Source organism: Mobula hypostoma, chromosome 20 (assembly GCF_963921235.1).
Source record: "Mobula hypostoma chromosome 20, sMobHyp1.1, whole genome shotgun sequence".
NCBI lineage: Eukaryota > Metazoa > Chordata > Chondrichthyes > Myliobatiformes > Myliobatidae > Mobula > Mobula hypostoma.
The window spans coordinates 7,027,484-7,045,947 of NC_086116.1; the positions used below are offsets into that span (position 1 = coordinate 7,027,484).

The following is an 18,464-nucleotide window of genomic DNA, read 5'->3' on the forward strand; positions in this document are numbered from 1 at the left end:
AGTGCACACTCCAGGGACAGCAGGAAATGCTGCAGCTGCAGGTGAGTGAGAGGCCCTGAAACCAGGAGGTGAGATCTACTCTGCTCTGGAAGAACAGGAGGGTTCCGTCCAGGATCAACCAGTCCAGTGAGATCTCCGCACACTACAGTCTATTGCCTCTCTCTGACACCAGTGAAACATCTTTCCATTAGTGCTCAATCTACAGTGAAACCCTGATAAAAGATACCTCCTCCAACTCCTATTTATAGCAATGATCAGGCTATATAATGGGCAGGCTTTTTGACAGGGGTTGCATTCTATAATGATCAATTTCTAAAAGTTAACATCAAAGTCTTGTTGATAAAGGTAAATAAAATGATAAGCAACATAGATGAACAGTCAGTGCCTTTTCTGCTCATGGCAATAATGACTAATACAAAAGAGCATATTATTAAGATGATTGGGGGAAAGTACAGGGAGTATCTCAGAGTATTTTATTTTACACAGAGACAGGTAAGTGCATGAAACACACTGCTGGTGGTAGGGACAGATACATTAGGGACATTTAGAGACTCTTAGATGAAAGAAAAATAGAGGGCTATGTGTGAGGGAAGGGTTAGATTGATATTGGAGTAGATTAAAAGGTCAACACAACAATCTGGGCCAAAGATACTGTACTGTTCTATGTTCTATGTTCTATTCTACTATTAGTATTTTCTATACTGAACCGTTCCTACAAAGGTCAGATTATAAATGGGCAGTTTCTATAATGGCTGCATTCAATAGTTGCTGGATCTGGTAATGTTTGGGCTCTCTAAGGAGTGGAATTTTTTGATGAATATTTTACATAATGATTGTATCCAGCAATAGTCTGTTCTACAATGGTCCAGTTACAACATGAATAGTTCCTCTAATAGGAGGTTCTGTAATAGGCAGATATATACAATGGCATTTTCCCCAAAGGGAATTGACTTTCCCTATAATGCACATTTCCAGAAGATTGATAATTCCCAAATCAGAGGAAATTCCTCCTCTATTTTTAGTCTTACCATATTATGTTATATTACCTTATTGTTCCTCTCACATGTCTATCAACTCCAACTGAGATTCTTTGTGCCATTGACCAAAGTTTTAATTTACAATAATCAGTTAACCAACCAAAACATCTTTTGAAGTTATGGGATGATAACAGAGTACCTGAAGGAAACCCACCCAGTGTTGGGGAGACCATGTAGTTTAGCAATTTGTCAGAATCATAATCAGGCTTATTATCATTGACTGAAATTTGTTACATGTCAGAAATACTCTTCTGCACACTACTGTTGCAGTGTGTGGTTGTTTGGTTTTCTGTCGCCTTCCTATTAACTGGAAGAAGTCTGGCTCTTTTCCTCTGGCCTCTCAATAACAAGGCATTTTCACCCACAGAGCCACGACTCACTGGATGCTTCTTGTTTTTCGCACCATTCTTTATAAACTCGAGAGACCATTGTGCATGGAAATCCCAGGAGATCAGCAGTTGCTGAGATACTCAGACTACCCCATCTGGCACCAACAATCATTCCATGGTCAAAGTCACTTACATCATATTTCTTCCCCATTCTGATGTTTGGTCTGAACAATAACGGAGCCTCTTAACCATGTCTGCATGCTTTTATGCGTTGAGTTGCAGCCACACGATTGGCTGATTTGATATGTGCATTAATGAGCAGGTGTATAAGTGTACCTAATAAAGGTGCCACTGAGTGTGTAAGTAGTACAAAAGGAGAACAAAAATAGTGAGATAGTTATCATAATTGTGCGTTAGTGTTCATATAGTGAGGTAGTGTTCATAATGTTCAATAATAGTGACAAAGTGTTGGTGCGTGGCCAAGTGGCTACAGCGTTGGTCTAGTGATCTGAAGGTTGTTAGTTCGAGCCTCAGCTGAGGCAGTGTGTTGTGTCCTTGAGCAAGGCACTTAACCACACAGTGCTCTGTGACGACACCGGTGCAAAGCTGTATGGGTCCTAATGCCCTTCCCTTGGACAACATTGGTGTCGTGGAGAGGGGAAACTTGCAGCATGGGCAACTGCCGGTCTTCCATACAACCTTGCCCAGGCCTGCGCCCTGGAAACCTTCCAAGGCGCAAATCCATGGTCTCACGAGACTAACAGACGCCTGTAAAAAAAATAGTGACAATAATGTTGAAATGGAACATTTCATTTAGGGACTGCCTCATTTTACTCTTTCACTAAGTGCAAGGCTGCAGATAATTATTTTTACGAAAGCACCTTTCTTGTTGCTTTGACCAATATCACAGTATCTCTTGAAATGCAGTTGGTGCATGTTGTTTGCTTCATGTTCTTTAGTTACAATATGATTTATTTGCTCTTCAGGAAGTGGAAGATCTCCTCTTGGCCAAGATGAAGGAACTACATTCTAAAAACAGGGCAGTTGTACCTTCTTTACAAGGAGACATTTCATCTTTTAAATGCATGCTTGAGGCAGAGGAGAGAAGGTGAGCACTCTCTGATGAAACACAAATCTTGGCCTCACTTATTAGTTCCGGTCAGTATTTTACACACGGTTTCACCCCAGTTATTAATCGTGCAGTCAGAATGATGTACTCCAGCAGCTTGGAAAGGGTTTTTCAACAGCAACTCTCAAACCCTCGAACCATATGGTCTATCAACCTGAATGGCTTAGCCCTTGGGGATCAAACTGCAGGAAATGGAGCTGTATGTGACCATTCTGGTTGCCAATTTACACTTCAAACCATAGAGCTGGTTAACCTGAAGGAGTATTATCAATAGAGCAAAAGCCTAGGTCCTCCTACCTAACAGGATTATATGCAATCCATCAGCAGAAGGACTGTCATAGCTGAAGAAAATGACTCTTCACCATTGTTTCCATGGTTCGTACTGAGGGATAATAATTTCAGGCCTTGCCCATGTCCTAAAGACAAATTAAAAGGCAAAGTAATGTTTATTGCATATCTACATTTTGGGCCAAAGGGCCCATATTTGTACTGTACTGTTCTATGGTCTATGCTTTTAAGAAGTTTTATTTCTTAAGCACCTACATAGAGAAATCACATAATTAAAGACGTGTGCAGAGGTGCGATGAAAATTTTCGGCAGCACCACAGGCCCATAGCGTCATATAAGCAGCATGCACAAGGAAAACAACATTAAACATAAATTGGACAGAACGTTTACAAGAAAGAATACAATTAGAACAAAAAAGAGTCAATTTTAGTGCAAAATAATTGAAGTGGTCATACATGTTGCTAATCTGTAGTGATTAGGATTATGCTGTTGGTTCAAGAACTGAATGGTTGAAAGGAAGTAGCTGTTCTTGAACCTGGTAGTGTGAGACTTCAGGCTTCTGTACCCCTGCCCAGCGGTTGCTGCTAATAGGCGGCATGGTCTAGAAGGTGGGGATTGCTGATGATGGATGTTGCCTTCTCCAGGCAGTGCCTCCAGTAGCGGTGGGGTAGGTGCCTGTGATATATATTGGACAGAGTCCAGTACTCTCTGCAGTTTCTCATGTTCCTGAGTATTCAAACTGGTGCACCAGACCGGGATGCAATCAGTCAGGATACTTTCAAGAGTTCATCTGTGGAAGTTTTGTTAGACTGTTCTGTGACAAGCTGAGCCTCCTTAATCTAGTAAGAAATCAAAGACACTGATGCACTTTCCTTATGATTGCATCTACGTGTAGGGTCCAGGACAGATCATCCGATATTTTAACTCTCATTGGGAATTTTCTTTCTTGAGAGTGAGGTAAATGTCATTATTATTCTCCCCAATATTTCCAATAACTGTGGGAGCTAGACTGCATAAGAATTTAATAAACAGAGTCAAGTAAAGATAGATAAAGCAGACAAGAGTTATAGACATACTGGAAGGAGACAAGGAAGGAGAAAGGGAAAAAGAAACAAAAAAATCTTGTGTGGTGACATATCCCACCGTGATGAGCAGAACCATGGTATTGATACAATTCCAATGGAATCACAGTTCTGCTCGTCATGATGGGATGCATTAACACAGGAGGCATTTTGGTTTTATGAGCTGCTCTCTTTCTTTTTTCTCTTTTTCTGGTGAGCCTACAACTTGTCCTTTCTTTACTCTGTCTTTTCAATTAGTCTGCAACTCTCCCCCTCTCTTAGATTATCTGTCTTTACCTGTCATTCTTTCCTCTATCTCTGTTTTGTCCCTCTTCCTTCTATCAGCCATTTTCTATGTCCTTTACTCTTACGTTTCTGATAGAATAGTAGAAATCAACGGCAAAACAGAGACTGTGTTAGCGCATCAAGATTTTACTGATCAGAAAGGCTATTCCCACTTCCTGGCTCTCAATTCACAAGCGTGGAGTATACAGTTCTTCAAATAATTGTCCAGAAACATTTGAACTACAAGAAGGATTTCTGCCTCAGGAAGTTTTTTCTAATTCCCAAATGTCTTTGAGTTGAAGTGAAAATGAAATCCCCTCATCCCCCCTCTGTGGTTCTACCAATTACTTGAGTGATAATAATTGCCCGCAATAGCCACATCCCAAACACAAGTTACAAAGGGAGCTTTCCTTGAAGGTATTGTAAATATATTTTTATTTTCCCCAACATTTCCAACAGCCTCAAGTTAGGCTCCTTATTGGAATTTAATAAAGAATGACAAGCAAAAACAAAAAAAAAAGGGAGAGTTGAAGACTCACTGGAAAGAGACAAGAAAATATCCTTGAATTATCCCCTCTCTGCCTAAGGAAGTAATGCCTTTCTTTCTATTTAGTCGAATCAAGCCTCCCATAGTTTTAAGCACATCCATTAAATCTTCTCTCAAAATCCCTTGTTCTAGAGAAAACCATTACCAGCCTTTACTGGGGATTATAAGCTGCAGTAGGCCATTCAACCCTTCATGCTTATTCTACCATTCAATAAAATCATGCTGATCCTTTCCTTTAGTGTCCCTTTCCAGCATTAACCCCATATCCATTGATTCCCTTAATACCTAAAAGCCTATGAATCTCTACTCTGAATGTACACAGCATCTGAGCCTCCACAGCTCCTCATTTTATGAACAGTGATCAATTAAGAAAGCAGAGAAGTAACAAAACCTGGGCGTTACTTGTCTCTTTCTCCTAGGGGAGGGATATAAGTTTAAGGTGAGAGGGAGAGATTTAACAGGATCTTGATGGTCAATTTGATTATACAGGGGTTGATCAGTATATGAAACAACCTACCTGAGGAAGTGGTGAGGCAGGGATACTAACAACATTTAAGAAATATTTGAACCGTTACATAGATAGCAAGTGTTTAGAGAGATATGGGGCCAAACATGGACAAATGTGATTAGCTTGGATGGCATCAGCATAGACCTGTTGGGCAAAGGGCCTTTTTGCATGTTGTATGATTTTATGAATCTATGAAAGTTAGCTGATGAAAGTTAGCATGCAGGGGCAGAGGCAGTTAAGAAGGCAAATGGTACATTAGTCTTTGTAGCAAGTAGATTCAAGTTCAAGAGCTAAGATTCTTGCTGCATTTGTACAGGGCCTTGGTAAGGCTGCACCATGAGTATCATGTTCCAGTCTAGGTCTCCCTATCTGAGGCAGGATCTCTCTATCTAGTATCTTCTAGTATCTAATATCTTTCTTCCAGAACCTTGCTCTGGAGTGAAGGTTCACTGGATTGATTTCTTGGATGGCAAGGATGACAGTAAAGACTGCGATGGATTCATATTAAGCATAAATTTCTGTCAGGACTGGACATGAGATGCAGGAAAAATGTTTCCGATGGAAAGGAAGTCCAGAAGGAGGGACCCCAGTCTTCAAATTATAATGGATAATCCATTTAGGACTGAGATGAGGAGAAATACCTTCTTCCAAAGAGTGGTGAATTTGTGGGATTTTCTACCACGGACAGAGTTGTGTTCAAGGCATTAATTATCTTCAAGGGGTTAGATCAGGGGATATGGGAAGAAAGTGGGCACAGGGTACAGATTTTGAATGATCAGATGTAATTTTATCGAATGGTGTGATAGGTTCAAAGAGCTGAATCTACAATCCCAGTCCTGACGCAGGCTCTTGACATGAATTATCAATATATTCCTTTTCCCTCCATAAATGCTGCTTGAGCCAGTAAGTTCTTCAACAGTTTGTATCTTATCTATCTCCATAGAACATAGAACATTTCAGCACAGTAGAGACCCTTCAGCATATAATTTTGGATTAGTCTTTTAACCTACTCTAAGATCAATATCACATTTCCTCCCATATAGCCCTCCATTTTCTATCATCTATGTGCCTAAGAGACTCTTAAGTGTCCCTAATGTATCTGCCTCTACTAGTAGTGTGTTCCACCACACCTTGTGTAAGAAAAACTTAACTACGCTTTCCTCCAATCACCTTAAAATTATGCCCCCTTGTGTTAGCCTCTATCAATGCCTCTTACATCTTTTACATCTCTTGCGAGCCCTTGGCTTGCCGAACAACGGCCAGTTGTGAAACCCCGAGAGCAGGTCCCATTCCCACAAAGAACCACAGTCAGTGTGTAACTCCAGGTCAGGGTCTTCAAAAGAACCCTGAAAGGGAAAAATAAAGATATTAAAGATGGAAATAGAGTTGTTTCTCCAAGCAAAGGAGTTGCCGTTTAGTGCCATCATCACTCTGCTCTGCCTCTTTGCTCTTTCTTCTCTCCCTCTCTCATTTCTCTCTCACCTGGTTCTCTTCCTCACTTTTCTCTCCCCTTTCTTTTCTGTACCACCTCTTTCTCTCTCCTCTCTTTTCTCTGTCTCTCTCTCTTCTCTCACCTTCTCCCCCTCGTTCACGCTCCTCCCTGCGATACTCCTTTAAACCTATCTCTTTGGCAAGGTTTTGGTCATTGATCATCTTCTTCCCCCTGTCGGGCACACTGTTGGGCACTGTCAGGTGGATGCCTTGGTATGTTGGGCTGTAAGTGAGTGGAATATAAATGTTGGGAGCTGTCCATTAGTTGGCCAGAGCTGGAAGTTCAGTCTAAACTCACACACCACTCCTGCTCACCCCTCTCTATTCCTTTTTTGATAAATCTGTGCAAAGACTCACCAAGTGAAAATACTAAATATAGCAAATTTAATATAGAATCAGTGACAGGATACTTATGTGTGTGTTCTTTGTTTTGCAAAGGCTGAGAAATACTTCGGTGCCGTGCTGCAAGAAGAGCTCTCCCTGCAAGCCCTACATGCCCTGTCGTCGGACATCATGCGCTCCTGCAAACCAGTCGTCCTGCTGGCAGGCGTCTGCTTCATCGTCCTGTCCTCCTGTGAACTTCCGGCCTTGCCCACCGCCCGCCATCCCGAATCCATGCAAGCCCGTGCAGCGGTCATGTGCGACCCGTTCTGCTCCTGTCTCCTGGGCACTTCCGAACCCGCCATCTTGCCCGCCCACCTCCGGGCTCACCACCCGCCCACTGACTTGCCCGGTTCCCCAATCCCTGCCTTCACGCCTGTCCGCCTGCCTCCCCCCAGGCCGCCTGAGCAGTGCAGCAAGCCGTCCAGTGACGCCCACCTGCCTTCCCCTGGCCCGGATGAGCTGCCCGTCACCGTCCCCTCTCTCCTTCTGCACTGCTATGCACCAGTCCCGGTACCCTTCCAATCCTCCCCTGAACCCTTGCCCTCCTGCCGGCCCCCCAGCCAATTGCAACCCTTCTTCGGCTCGGCAGGGCTCTGTGACGTCGGTTACATGCCCAAAACCTTGCCCCATACCTGAAGTGCCGAGGTTTAAGCATGAACAATGTATGGGTAAGATGATGAAGACTTAGTTCTCCTCTTCTGTGGTTGCACAATAGACTAATTTGTGACAAATATGAAGTCTATCTTTTATTGTGTTTGGCCTATTTGTTTTCATTCCTGAGCCTCTCAATGCGCAAGTGATCCTCAGTATTTTAACATGAGGCCACTGAGGTGCGTTGGAAGACTGACTCCAGGTGTACCTGCTAGCTTGGCCCCACTCTGAAGCTGATTGCCATGCCAACAGATAGCATTGGGTTTCCCCAGCTGTTCTCTGGCAACGACCGGTGACCCAACTCCATGCATAAACACTCTGGCAAAATTGGTTGCCTCATCAAAGCCTTAAATTTGGAACTTACGCATTGCCTATGATTAGAGAGATGTCATCTCATATTCCCCCTCAATGGTCAACCTGATGGCATGAACATCGATTTCTCTAACTACCAATAACCACTCCCCTCTGTACCCTCCCCCGGCCCCATCTTCTGTTATCAGGCTGGCTTCATTGCCTTTTCACATGACCCTCTGCTCTCCCTCGTGATAAGCCCATCACCCTTATATTCCTCCCTCTGGTTCTCCACCTCACCTCCTGTTTATTCCATGGTCCACTGCTCCTCTCCATTCAGATTTCATCATCTTCAACCCTTTGTCACTTTCACCTATCACGTCACAGCTTCCACTTTTCTCCCACCCCTCATCTGGATCCAACTAACACTCTCACTCCACCCCCTGGCCACCAGCTCTTTATACTGACTATCTTCCCGCATTCTCTCCAGTCCTGATGAAGTGCATCAACCCAAGACGTTGACTTGTCCATTTCCTCCCACAGATGCTGCCTCCAGCATTCAGTGTGTGTTTCCGCAGACTTCCAGCATCTGCAGTCTCTCTTCTGACATCTCTGTGGCCCTGTCTTGGGTGTGTGAGATGGGACACCATAGTCTGCCGTCAATGACTACCCTGGATCACTTGCCAGCTTGTACTCTTCCCCCTCCTCCTACCTTTAATTGTGGCCTCTGCCCCCTTCCTTTCCAGTTCAAATGAAGGGCCTCCGCCTGAAATGTTGACTGTTTATTTCTCTCTGTAGACACTGCCTGGCTGGCTGAGATCCTCCAGCATTCTGAGAGTAGGAATGCGATGAGGTGGAGGATAAATGCGTGGCTGAGGGACTGGAGCAGGGGGCAGGGATTCAAGTTTTTGGATCATTGGGACCTCTTTTGGCGCAGGCGTGACCTGTACAAAAAGGACGGGTTACACTTGAATCCTAGGGGGACCAATATCCTGGCAGGGAGATTAGCGGGGGCTACTGAGGTGACTTTAAACTAGAATGGTTGGGGGGTGGGAATCAAATTAAAGAGGCTAGGCGTGAGGAGGTTAGTTCACAACAGAGGGATGGGAACCAGTGCAGAGAGACAGAGGGGTGTAAAGTGAGGGTAGAAGCAAAAAGTACAAAGGAGAAAAGTAAAAGTGGCAGGCCGACAAATCCAGGGCAAGCATTAAAAAGGGCCACTTTTCAACATAGTTGTATAAGGGCTAAGAGAGTTGTAAAAGAGCACCTGAAGGCTTTATGTGTCAATGCAAGGAGCATTCGTAATAAGGTGGATGAATTAAAAGTGCAGATTGTTATTAATGATTATGATATAGTTGGGATCACAGAGACATGGCTCCAGGGTGACCAGGGATGGGAGCTCAACGTTCAGGGATATTCAATATTCAGGAGGGATAGACATGAAGGAAGGGGAGGTGGGGTGGCGTTGCTGGTTAAAGAAGAGATTAACGCAATAGAAAGGAAGGACATAAGCCGGGAAGATGTGGAGTCGATATGGGTAGAGCTGCGTAACACCAAGGGGCAGAAGATGCTGGTGGGAGTTGTGTACAGGCCACCTAACAGTAGTAGTGAGGTCGGAGATGGTATTAAACAGGAAATTAGAAATGTGTGCAATAAAGGAACAGCAGTTATAATGGGTGACTTCAATCTACATGTAGACTGGGTGAACCAAATTGGTAAAGGTGCTGAGGAAGAAGATTTCTTGAAATGTATGCGGGATGGTTTTTTGAACCAACATGTCGAGGAACCAACTAGAGAGCAGGCTATTCTGGACTGGGTTTTGAGCAATGAGGAAGGGTTAATTAGCAATCTTGTCGTGAGAGGCCCCTTGGGTAAGAGTGACCATAATATGGTGGAATTCTTCATTAAGATGGAGAGTGACATAGTTAATTCAGAAACAAAGGTTCTGAACTTAAAGAGGGGTACCTTTGAAGGTATGAGACGTGAATTAGCTAAGATAGACTGGCAAATGACACTTAAAGGATTGACGGTGGATATGCAATGGCAAGCATTTAAAGGTTGCATGGATGAACTACAACAATTGTTCATCCCAGTTTGGCAAAAGAATTAATCAAGGAAGGTAGTGCACCCGTGGCTGACAAGAGAAATTAGGGATAGTGTCAATTCCAAAGAAGAAGCATACAAATTAGCCAGAAAAAGTGGCTCACCTGAGGACTGGGAGAAATTCAGAGTTCAGCAGAGGAGGACAAAGGGCTTAATTAGGAAGGGGAAGAAAGATTATGAGAGAAAACTGGCAGGGAACATAAAAACAGAGTGTAAAAGCTTTTATAGATATGTAAAAAGGAAAAGACTGGTAAAGACAAATGTAGGTCCCCTGCAGACAGAAACAGGTGAATTGATTATGGGGAGCAAGGACATGGCAGACCAATTGAATAGTTACTTTGGTTCTGTCTTCACTAAGGAGGACATAAATAATCTTCCAGAAATAGTAAGGGACAGAGGGTCCAGTGAGATGGAGGAACTGAGCGAAATACATGTTAGTAGGGAGGTGGTGTTAGGTAAATTGAAGGGATTGAAGGCAGATAAATCCCCAGGGCCAGATGGTCTGCATCCTAGAGTGCTTAAAGAAGTAGCCCAAGAAATAGTGGATGCATTAGTGATAATTTTTCAAAACTCGTTAGATTCTGGACTAGTTCCTGAGGATTGGAGGGTGGCTAATGTAACCCCACTTTTTAAAAAAGGAGGGAGAGAGAAACCGGGGACTTATAGACCGGTTAGCCTAACGTCGGTGGTGGGGAAACTGCTGGAGTCAGTTATCAAGGATGTGATAACAGCACATTTGGAAAGCAGTGAAATGATCGGACAAAGTCAGCATGGATTTGTGAAAGGAAAATCATGTCTGACGAATCTCATAGAATTTTTTGAGGATGTAACTAGTAGAGTGGATAGGGGAGAACCAGTGGACGTGGTATATTTGGATTTTCAAAAGGCTTTTGACAAGGTCCCACACAGGAGATTAGTGTGCAAACTTAAAGCACACAGTTTTGGGGGTAAGGTTTTGGTGTGGGTGGAGAATTGGTTAGCAGACAGGAAGCAAAGAGTGGGAATAAACGGGACCTTTTCAGAATGGCAGGCGGTGACTAGTGGGGTACCGCAAGGCTCGGTGCTGGGACCCCAGTTGTTTACAATATATATTAATGACTTGGATGAGGGAATTAAATGCAGCATCTCCAAGTTTGCGGATGACACGAAGCTGGGTGGCAGTGTTAGCAGTGAGGAGGACGCTAAGAGGATGCAGAGTGACTTGGATAGGTTGGGTGAGTGGGCAAATTCATGGCAGATGCAATTTAATGTGGATAAATGTGAAGTTATCCACTTTGGTGGCAAAAATAGGAAAACAGATTATTATCTGAATGGTGGCCGATTAGGAAAAGGGGAGGTGCAACGAGACCTGGGTGTCATTATACACCAGTCATTGAAAGTGGGCATGCAGGTACAGCAGGTGGTGAAAAAGGCGAATGATATGCTGGCATTTATAGCGAGAGGATTCGAGTACAGGAGCAGGGAGGTACTACTGCAGTTGTACAAGGCCTTGGTGAGACCACACCTGGAGTACTGTGTGCAGTTTTGGTCCCCTAATCTGAGGAAAGACATCTTTGCCATAGAGGGAGTACAAAGAAGGTTCACCAGATTGATTCCTGGGATGGCAGGACTTTCATATGAAGAAAGACTGGATGAATTGGGCTTGTACTCGTTGGAATTTAGAAGATTGAGGGAGAATCTGATTGAAACGTATAAGATCCTAAAGGGATTGGACAGGCTAGATGCAGGAAGATTGTTCCCAATGTTGGGGAAGTCCAGAACGAGGGGTCACAGTTTGAGGATAGAGGGGAAGCCTTTTAGGACCGAGATTAGGAAAAACTTCTTCACACAGAGAGTGGTGAATCTGTGGAATTCTCTGCCACAGGAAACAGTTGAGGCCAGTTCATTGGCTATATTTAAGAGGGAGTTAGATATGGCCCCTGTGGCTACGGGGGTCGGGGGTATGGAGGGAAGGCTGGGTTCTGAGTTGGATGATCAGCCATGATCATAATAAATGGCGGTGCAGGCTCGAAGGGCCGAATGTCCTACTCCTGCACCTATTTTCTATGTTTCTATGTTTCTATTCTGTGTGTGTGTGTGTTGCTCAAGTTTTTCTGCATTTACAGAATCTCTTGTGTCTATAATTAACTACCTTCTTTAAAATTCAGAAGCTGCTGTACTTATCTTGACAAGGTGGTGGCAAGGCAAGGGCAATCTCTTACACAAAACAAGGACTCAAGCTGCTAGCAGCATTTACACTACTCTTCCAGCATTAGAACACTGCCCCATGGTACAGAGCAGTTAGACTTGCTCCCAGTGCATTGCTCAGCAATACCACTTCAGCACTGAGATACCGTCAGATGCAAGCCTACTGGTTCTCCTGCATTCCCCCCCACCCACCCCACACAGCACAAGTCTCCAGATTCAATATGATCTAATCAAATAGGGGAACAATCTCCTCTTCTTCTGATGTTCCTCTTACTGCGGAAGGAAGCTATTCCCCAAGCGTGTGAAAGCTTTCTGCTACAGAAATTGGAACTGGAACTGGTTTATTATTGTCACAGGTGCAGCAAAAAACTTTGTTTTGCATGCCTTCCATACAGATCGTTCCATACATAAGTACATCGAGGTGGTACAAAGGGAAAAGCATTAACAGAATGCAGAATATACTGTTACAGATTCAGAGAACGTGCTTTGCCAGTAGACGCTGAAGTGAAGGGTCATGATGAAGTCGATTGCAGGTTCAATAGTTCACCTTTAATGTGCAGGAGTCTTGGAACAGCGGGACAAAAGTTGTTCAGGTGCTTTCCGCAGGCTTTTCCAGTCATTAGAAAGAAGAAATAAGAGGAAGAACAGCAAAAATACAGTCCAAGCTGTTTTAGTGTTTATCTGCTGCCACCTAAATTCATAATATTTGTAACACCCCACCCTGCTGACCCAATTCAGTAGAGATGGATAATCTCCCTTTAACAGAGCCCTGGGAATTACATTTTCCAATGCTCCAGAGAGTACCTTGGTTCATCACTTTTCCTGGATGCCCAAATGCATCATTCCCAGCGTCCTAGGGCGAGTCCATACCACCTCCCTCTCCTGCTCACCGTGCTCAATGGACAACTATGGCCCTCGGAAATCTAAGCACGTCATCGCTTACTCTGGTCCCACGGACCTGAAAATTCAGAGTTTCAGAGGAAAGCTTCGCAGTGATCATTTCCCAATTGTTTTGTGTTACTCTGGCACCTCCTGAGTGTGAGTCACTCACAGCTTGATTTCAGAGGTTCCCAGTGCGTTATCATTCCCCGTTAAACATCCCTGTCAGAGCAGCTCAGATGCACTTGGACCATGTTGCTGCCAGAAGACTAATGGGTGGGCACTCGTTGGGCACAACATGGTCACCGCAGCATAATAATGTACTCGATGTACAGGGTAAGTTCTGGACCTAAGCTCTATCCTTTGTGACTCTTTGCATTTTCCCTCCACTGTACCAACTTCCCCTTCACTCCATGATCTCCATTTCATCTTCCCCAGAATCATCCCTGGTACTGAAATTACCCCTTCTTTATTCCACCCCACCCCCTTCCAATCAACTAACTCCTATCATTCCTGGATGCCAGCACCCACAACGTTTAATTGCTTTGAGGAATCTACAGGCTATTGAAGGAAAGGAATTAATGATGCTACTCAGAAAGGACTAGTAACCCACAAAGCGTTAGGTTTGCTGTCATTGGATGTGTTCTTCCAGTCCTTTCCACAATGTCCATCTCCAAACATCTCACCCAGGTACCTCACCACCACTCCAATACTCCAACAACTGAAGAAGACTAAAGGTATGTTTAATCTCCTGGCGATTTCCCACTAGCAATATCCTGAAGATTGGCAACTCTGTTTTACATCGCTGTAATATTTCCCACTGCCCAATTTTACTTAATTAAAGTCTAATACCTTAAGAGAGATACTCAAGTGAAGAACAGTCACAAGCCTGAGTGAAAGTATTGTTTGCATGAAGCAACAGTTAGAAACATAGAAACATAGAAAATAGGTGCCGGAGTAGGCCATTCGGCCCTTCGAGCCTTCACCGCCATTCAGTATGATCATGGCTGATCATCCAACTCAGAACCCTGTACCAGCCTTCCCTCCATACCCGCTGATCCCTTTAGCCACAAGGGCCATATCTAACTCCCTCTTAAATATAGCCAATGAACTGGCCTCAACTGTTTCCTGTGGCAGAGAATTCCACAGATTCACCACTCTCTGTGTGGAGAAGTTTTTCCTAATCTCGGTCCTAAAAGGCTTCCCCTTTATCCTCAAACTGTGACTGCTCGTTCTGGACTTCCCCAACATCGGGAACAATCTTCCTGCATCTAGCCTGTCCAATCCCTTTAGGATTTTATACGTTTCAATAAGATCCCCCCTCAATCTTCTAAATTCCAACGAGTGTAAGTCTAGCCGATCCAGTCTTTCATCATATGAAAGTCCTGCCATCCCAGGAATCAATCTGGTGAACCTTCTTTGTACTCCCTCTATGGCAAGAATGTCTTTCCTCAGATTACGGGACCAAAACTGCACACAATACTCCAAGTGTGGTCTCACCAAGGCCTTGTACAACTGCAGTAGTACCTCCCTGCTCCTGTACTCGAATCCTCTTGCTATGAATGCCAGCATACCATTCACCTTTTTCATTGCCTGCTGTACCTGCATGCCCACTTTCAATGACTGGTGTATAATGACACCCAGGTCTCGTTGCACTTCCCCTTTTCCTAATCAGCCACCATTCAGATAATAATCTGTTTTCCTGTTTTTGCCACCAAAGTGGATAACCTCACATTTATCCACATCAAATTGCATCTGCCATGGATTTGCCCACTCACCTAACCTATCCAAGTCACCCTGCATCCTCTTAGCATCCTCCTCACAGCTAACACTGCCACCCAGCTTTGTGTCATTCGCAAGTTGTAGATCTTTAAAAATAAGCTGATATTTGTTACCATACCAATTGAAGCTGGGATGTATGAAACAAAAATACTTTTTGACACTACTCTTTATGTCTACCCCGACAATCTATTTTTGCTATTTGCACTCTACAATTAGAGACTACTGACTGGTGTTTGCCACAATCACAGTAGGGGATGAGCAGTGAGCAGACCCTGCTGATCCCCACCTTGTGATTCTGAGCTGTGACATCCACAAGTCCAGGAGATCAGCAGGGAGAGGGGTGTATCACGGTGTTCCCCCTGTGCACTTGCATACTATTCCGCCCCACTGCACTCATCTAGGTTTACAACAATTCTGCTGTGCCTGTAACATTCAACATTTTGTCCTCCCTTTATCTACTGCTCAAACTCACATATCCAACCACAGTAACACCCACAAAATGCTGGAGGAACTCAGCATACAGGGGAATAAGCAGTCGAGGTTTTGGACCGAGACCCCTCCAGTGATGCTACCTGACCTGCTGAGTCCCTCCAGCACCTTGTGTGTGTTGCTCTGGATTTCTAACATCTGCAGAATCTCTTGTGTATATTCAGATTTCCACCCTAAGTTTAAGTAAGCAGCTTTTAAAGGGCAACTATCTAAAAGGACCTTGCTTATCAAATTAAAATCATCTGTGTTGGAGGCCATTTTCAAGCCATAGGACCTGGGCTGTTGGGAGCAGCTACACTGATATCTCTTCTTCTACAGCAATGGAGTGTTGTAATGATGAGCCACAGAAGGATTTCACTGGGCCTCCCACCAGACCTCCGAGCAGCTGCAAAGCTGGGCAAGGCGGCAATTATTTCAACAGCATGCTGAAGGAGTTGAACAAGAACAACACATGCAGAGTGCTACCTATCTCCAAGCCACTCATGACAGCCTGCGGCATGAATACGCCCACCGCCAGGTAACCAAAACCAGTTATTAATCCTTTACTTCTTTTTCCAGTGTGGTGTGAGGAGCAATTTGGGAAGAGTTCACCTCCATGTTAATAGTGGTGTTAGTAGTAGGCAGCCGTTGATCCCAGGAGATTATGGATTTGTGCCTTCAGTGGACTGTGTCCTCTCCAGGGTACAAGCCTGGGCGGGAAGAGTTAAGGAACTGACTGTTACCCATGCAGTGGGATGTAGTCCAAGGGAAGAGCAACCTTGGCACCAGTGTCATCGCCAAGGTTGCCAGAGTGAAGTTGTAAACAACATCAAACTGCCTTAGGGACTCCGGCTCCAGATTTCTTCCTCAGGGTTTACTCCCATATCCTTTCCTACGGGTGGGTATGGCCACAAGGCGGCGGAGGTTTAAAATCAGAGTTTTCCTTCTCCTAGGCGGGCTGCCGTCCAAGGCTGACGAGCCCCACCTGCCCGAAGCAACTGGTTTTGAGGCACCAGTGGTCCACCTTTGCCCCTTCTCTTGTCAGTGGAAAGAGTTCACCGGGCCTAGTAGCTAAACCACACGTGAAGGCCGAGAGTTGGACGTGGTTGTCAGAGGCTGTTAGAGTCGCACGCCATTTGGAGCACTTCATAGGTAGTGGGAGCTTATCCCCACTCCCACCCCCGGCTATGATAGCCTTAGGAACCATGGTGTTACATGACTGGATTATAGAACAATTCAATATTTATAAGTGGATCCTTTGGTTGTGATTGTGAGCTACGCTTGCATTTATTGTCTAGCCTTCATTATGTTTGAAAGGGATCATGGTTGTACATTGTGTTTTATAGATTTGAATTTATATTTATATTTATTATGCTTTTTATGGTTATTGTGTTTTTTATGCTGTGTTGGTTCCGAAGTAGGAATCGTTTCATTCTCTCTTACACTTGTGCACTGAAGAACAACAATAAATAATCTTGAATCTCAAATGTACTGTGGTAATAAAAGCAGAGTGCAGAATGTAGTGTTACAGTGACAGAGAAAGTGCAGTGCAGGTAGACAAATAAAGTGCAAGGGCCACTGTGAGGTAGACTGAGAGATCATTCACCTGTTAGCGTACAAGAGGTCTATTACAGTCTGATAATAAGAGTAATAAGGGTCTGATTACAGTGAGGTAGAAGCTCTCCTTGAGTTTGGTGATTTTACACTCTCAGGATTTTGTAAATTCTCTGGGATGGGAGAGTAGAGAGGAGAGACTCTGATAAAAGTAACAAGATACCTCTTGACCAAACGACGTTAATGAACACTTTGGGTTTCAAAAGCAATTCTGAAAATTTCATAGTCACTTTCCTGACACCAGAACTTTTTCTCCCCAAGACATGAATGTCTCCACAGTCTTTTCTTCTGGATTACTGCTTCAGTAAGTATATACTGCCCAAAGAAAAACAAAATTGGTCAACTAAACTAAAAGACTTGGGCAAAACTAACAACTTAAAAATGGAAAAGAAGAAAACCTTAGTGTCGACGACTCCATTCCCCTCCAACAACAGTACAGGGAGATAAAACAAGTTTGGAAATGGTTTTGTTTTTTTTTCTTTTTCATGTTTTTTTTCCAGTTTTTTTTTTGCTTTGTATTATCCGTGGTTAGATCTACACGTTTGGGAGCTTTGTTAATTTCCACTACTTGGTTTTGCAATTACTTTTTTTAAGTGTAACCATATATCTCCTACTATTTGTATTATTGCTATGTTTTGTTTCTGTATTTTGAAATTAATAAAAAGATTGAAAAAGAAAAGTAAGTATATACTGCCCAATATAATCTTACTAGTTAGTATCTGACCACAGTCCGCAGAAGCTGGATTACCTTCTGCAGAAGTAGGAGTGAAGGCATCAGTAACTAGGACCACAGCTTGAAAGTAATTGCAAAGCAACTGGGAAGTGGGGGGTGCGGGGGTGAAGTGAGAGAGAATTAGTTTAAACTGAGAGTTGTGGCTTGGAATCTACTGGCGACAGGATGGTGCAAACAGATTCAATCTTTATTTGCAAAACTAAATTAGATAAGTACTTGGAAAAGAGAGAATGTACCAGGTTGTAGGGTCAAAGCATGGGAGAGGAGGTAACTGGATGCCTCTGTTGAAAATCCAGCATAAACCATGGACTAAGTTTATGATTCAAGGTTATAGTCTATAATGTGATAGAGAAGGAGGGGATTGCAATATTGGGCCAGAGTGGCATAACTTTAAATCATTTATGAATCTTGAGTCAACAGAGTCTTAGAGCACTGCAGAACAGAAACAGGTCCTGCAGTCCTGCTAGTCCATGCTGCACTGTTACTCTGCCTCGTCCCATTGACACAGCCCTCCACACCCCTCCCATCCATGTATTTATCCAACCTTCTCTTAGTTGAAATCAAGACCACGTCCATCACTTCCACACTCACTACCCTCTGAGTGAAGAAATTCCCCTTAAATAATTCACTTCACCCTTAACCTATGACCTCTAGTTCTGGTTTCACCCAACCTCAGTGGAAAAAGCCTGTTTGCATT

General features: G+C 43.8%; 1 protein-coding gene across 1 annotated transcript in view; it reads left to right on the forward strand.

The window, feature by feature from the left end:
• The window catches only part of LOC134359587 (lamin-B1-like), a 202,019-nt gene that overhangs the window by 143,327 nt on the left and 40,228 nt on the right, over positions 1-18,464 (forward strand). Inside the window, exons 9-11 of the mRNA XM_063073086.1 lie at positions 2,353-2,474; positions 7,114-7,727; positions 15,760-15,958. Of these exons, the coding sequence (XP_062929156.1) occupies positions 2,353-2,474; positions 7,114-7,727; positions 15,760-15,958 (935 nt within the window). The remainder of the gene's footprint in view (positions 1-2,352; positions 2,475-7,113; positions 7,728-15,759; positions 15,959-18,464) is intronic.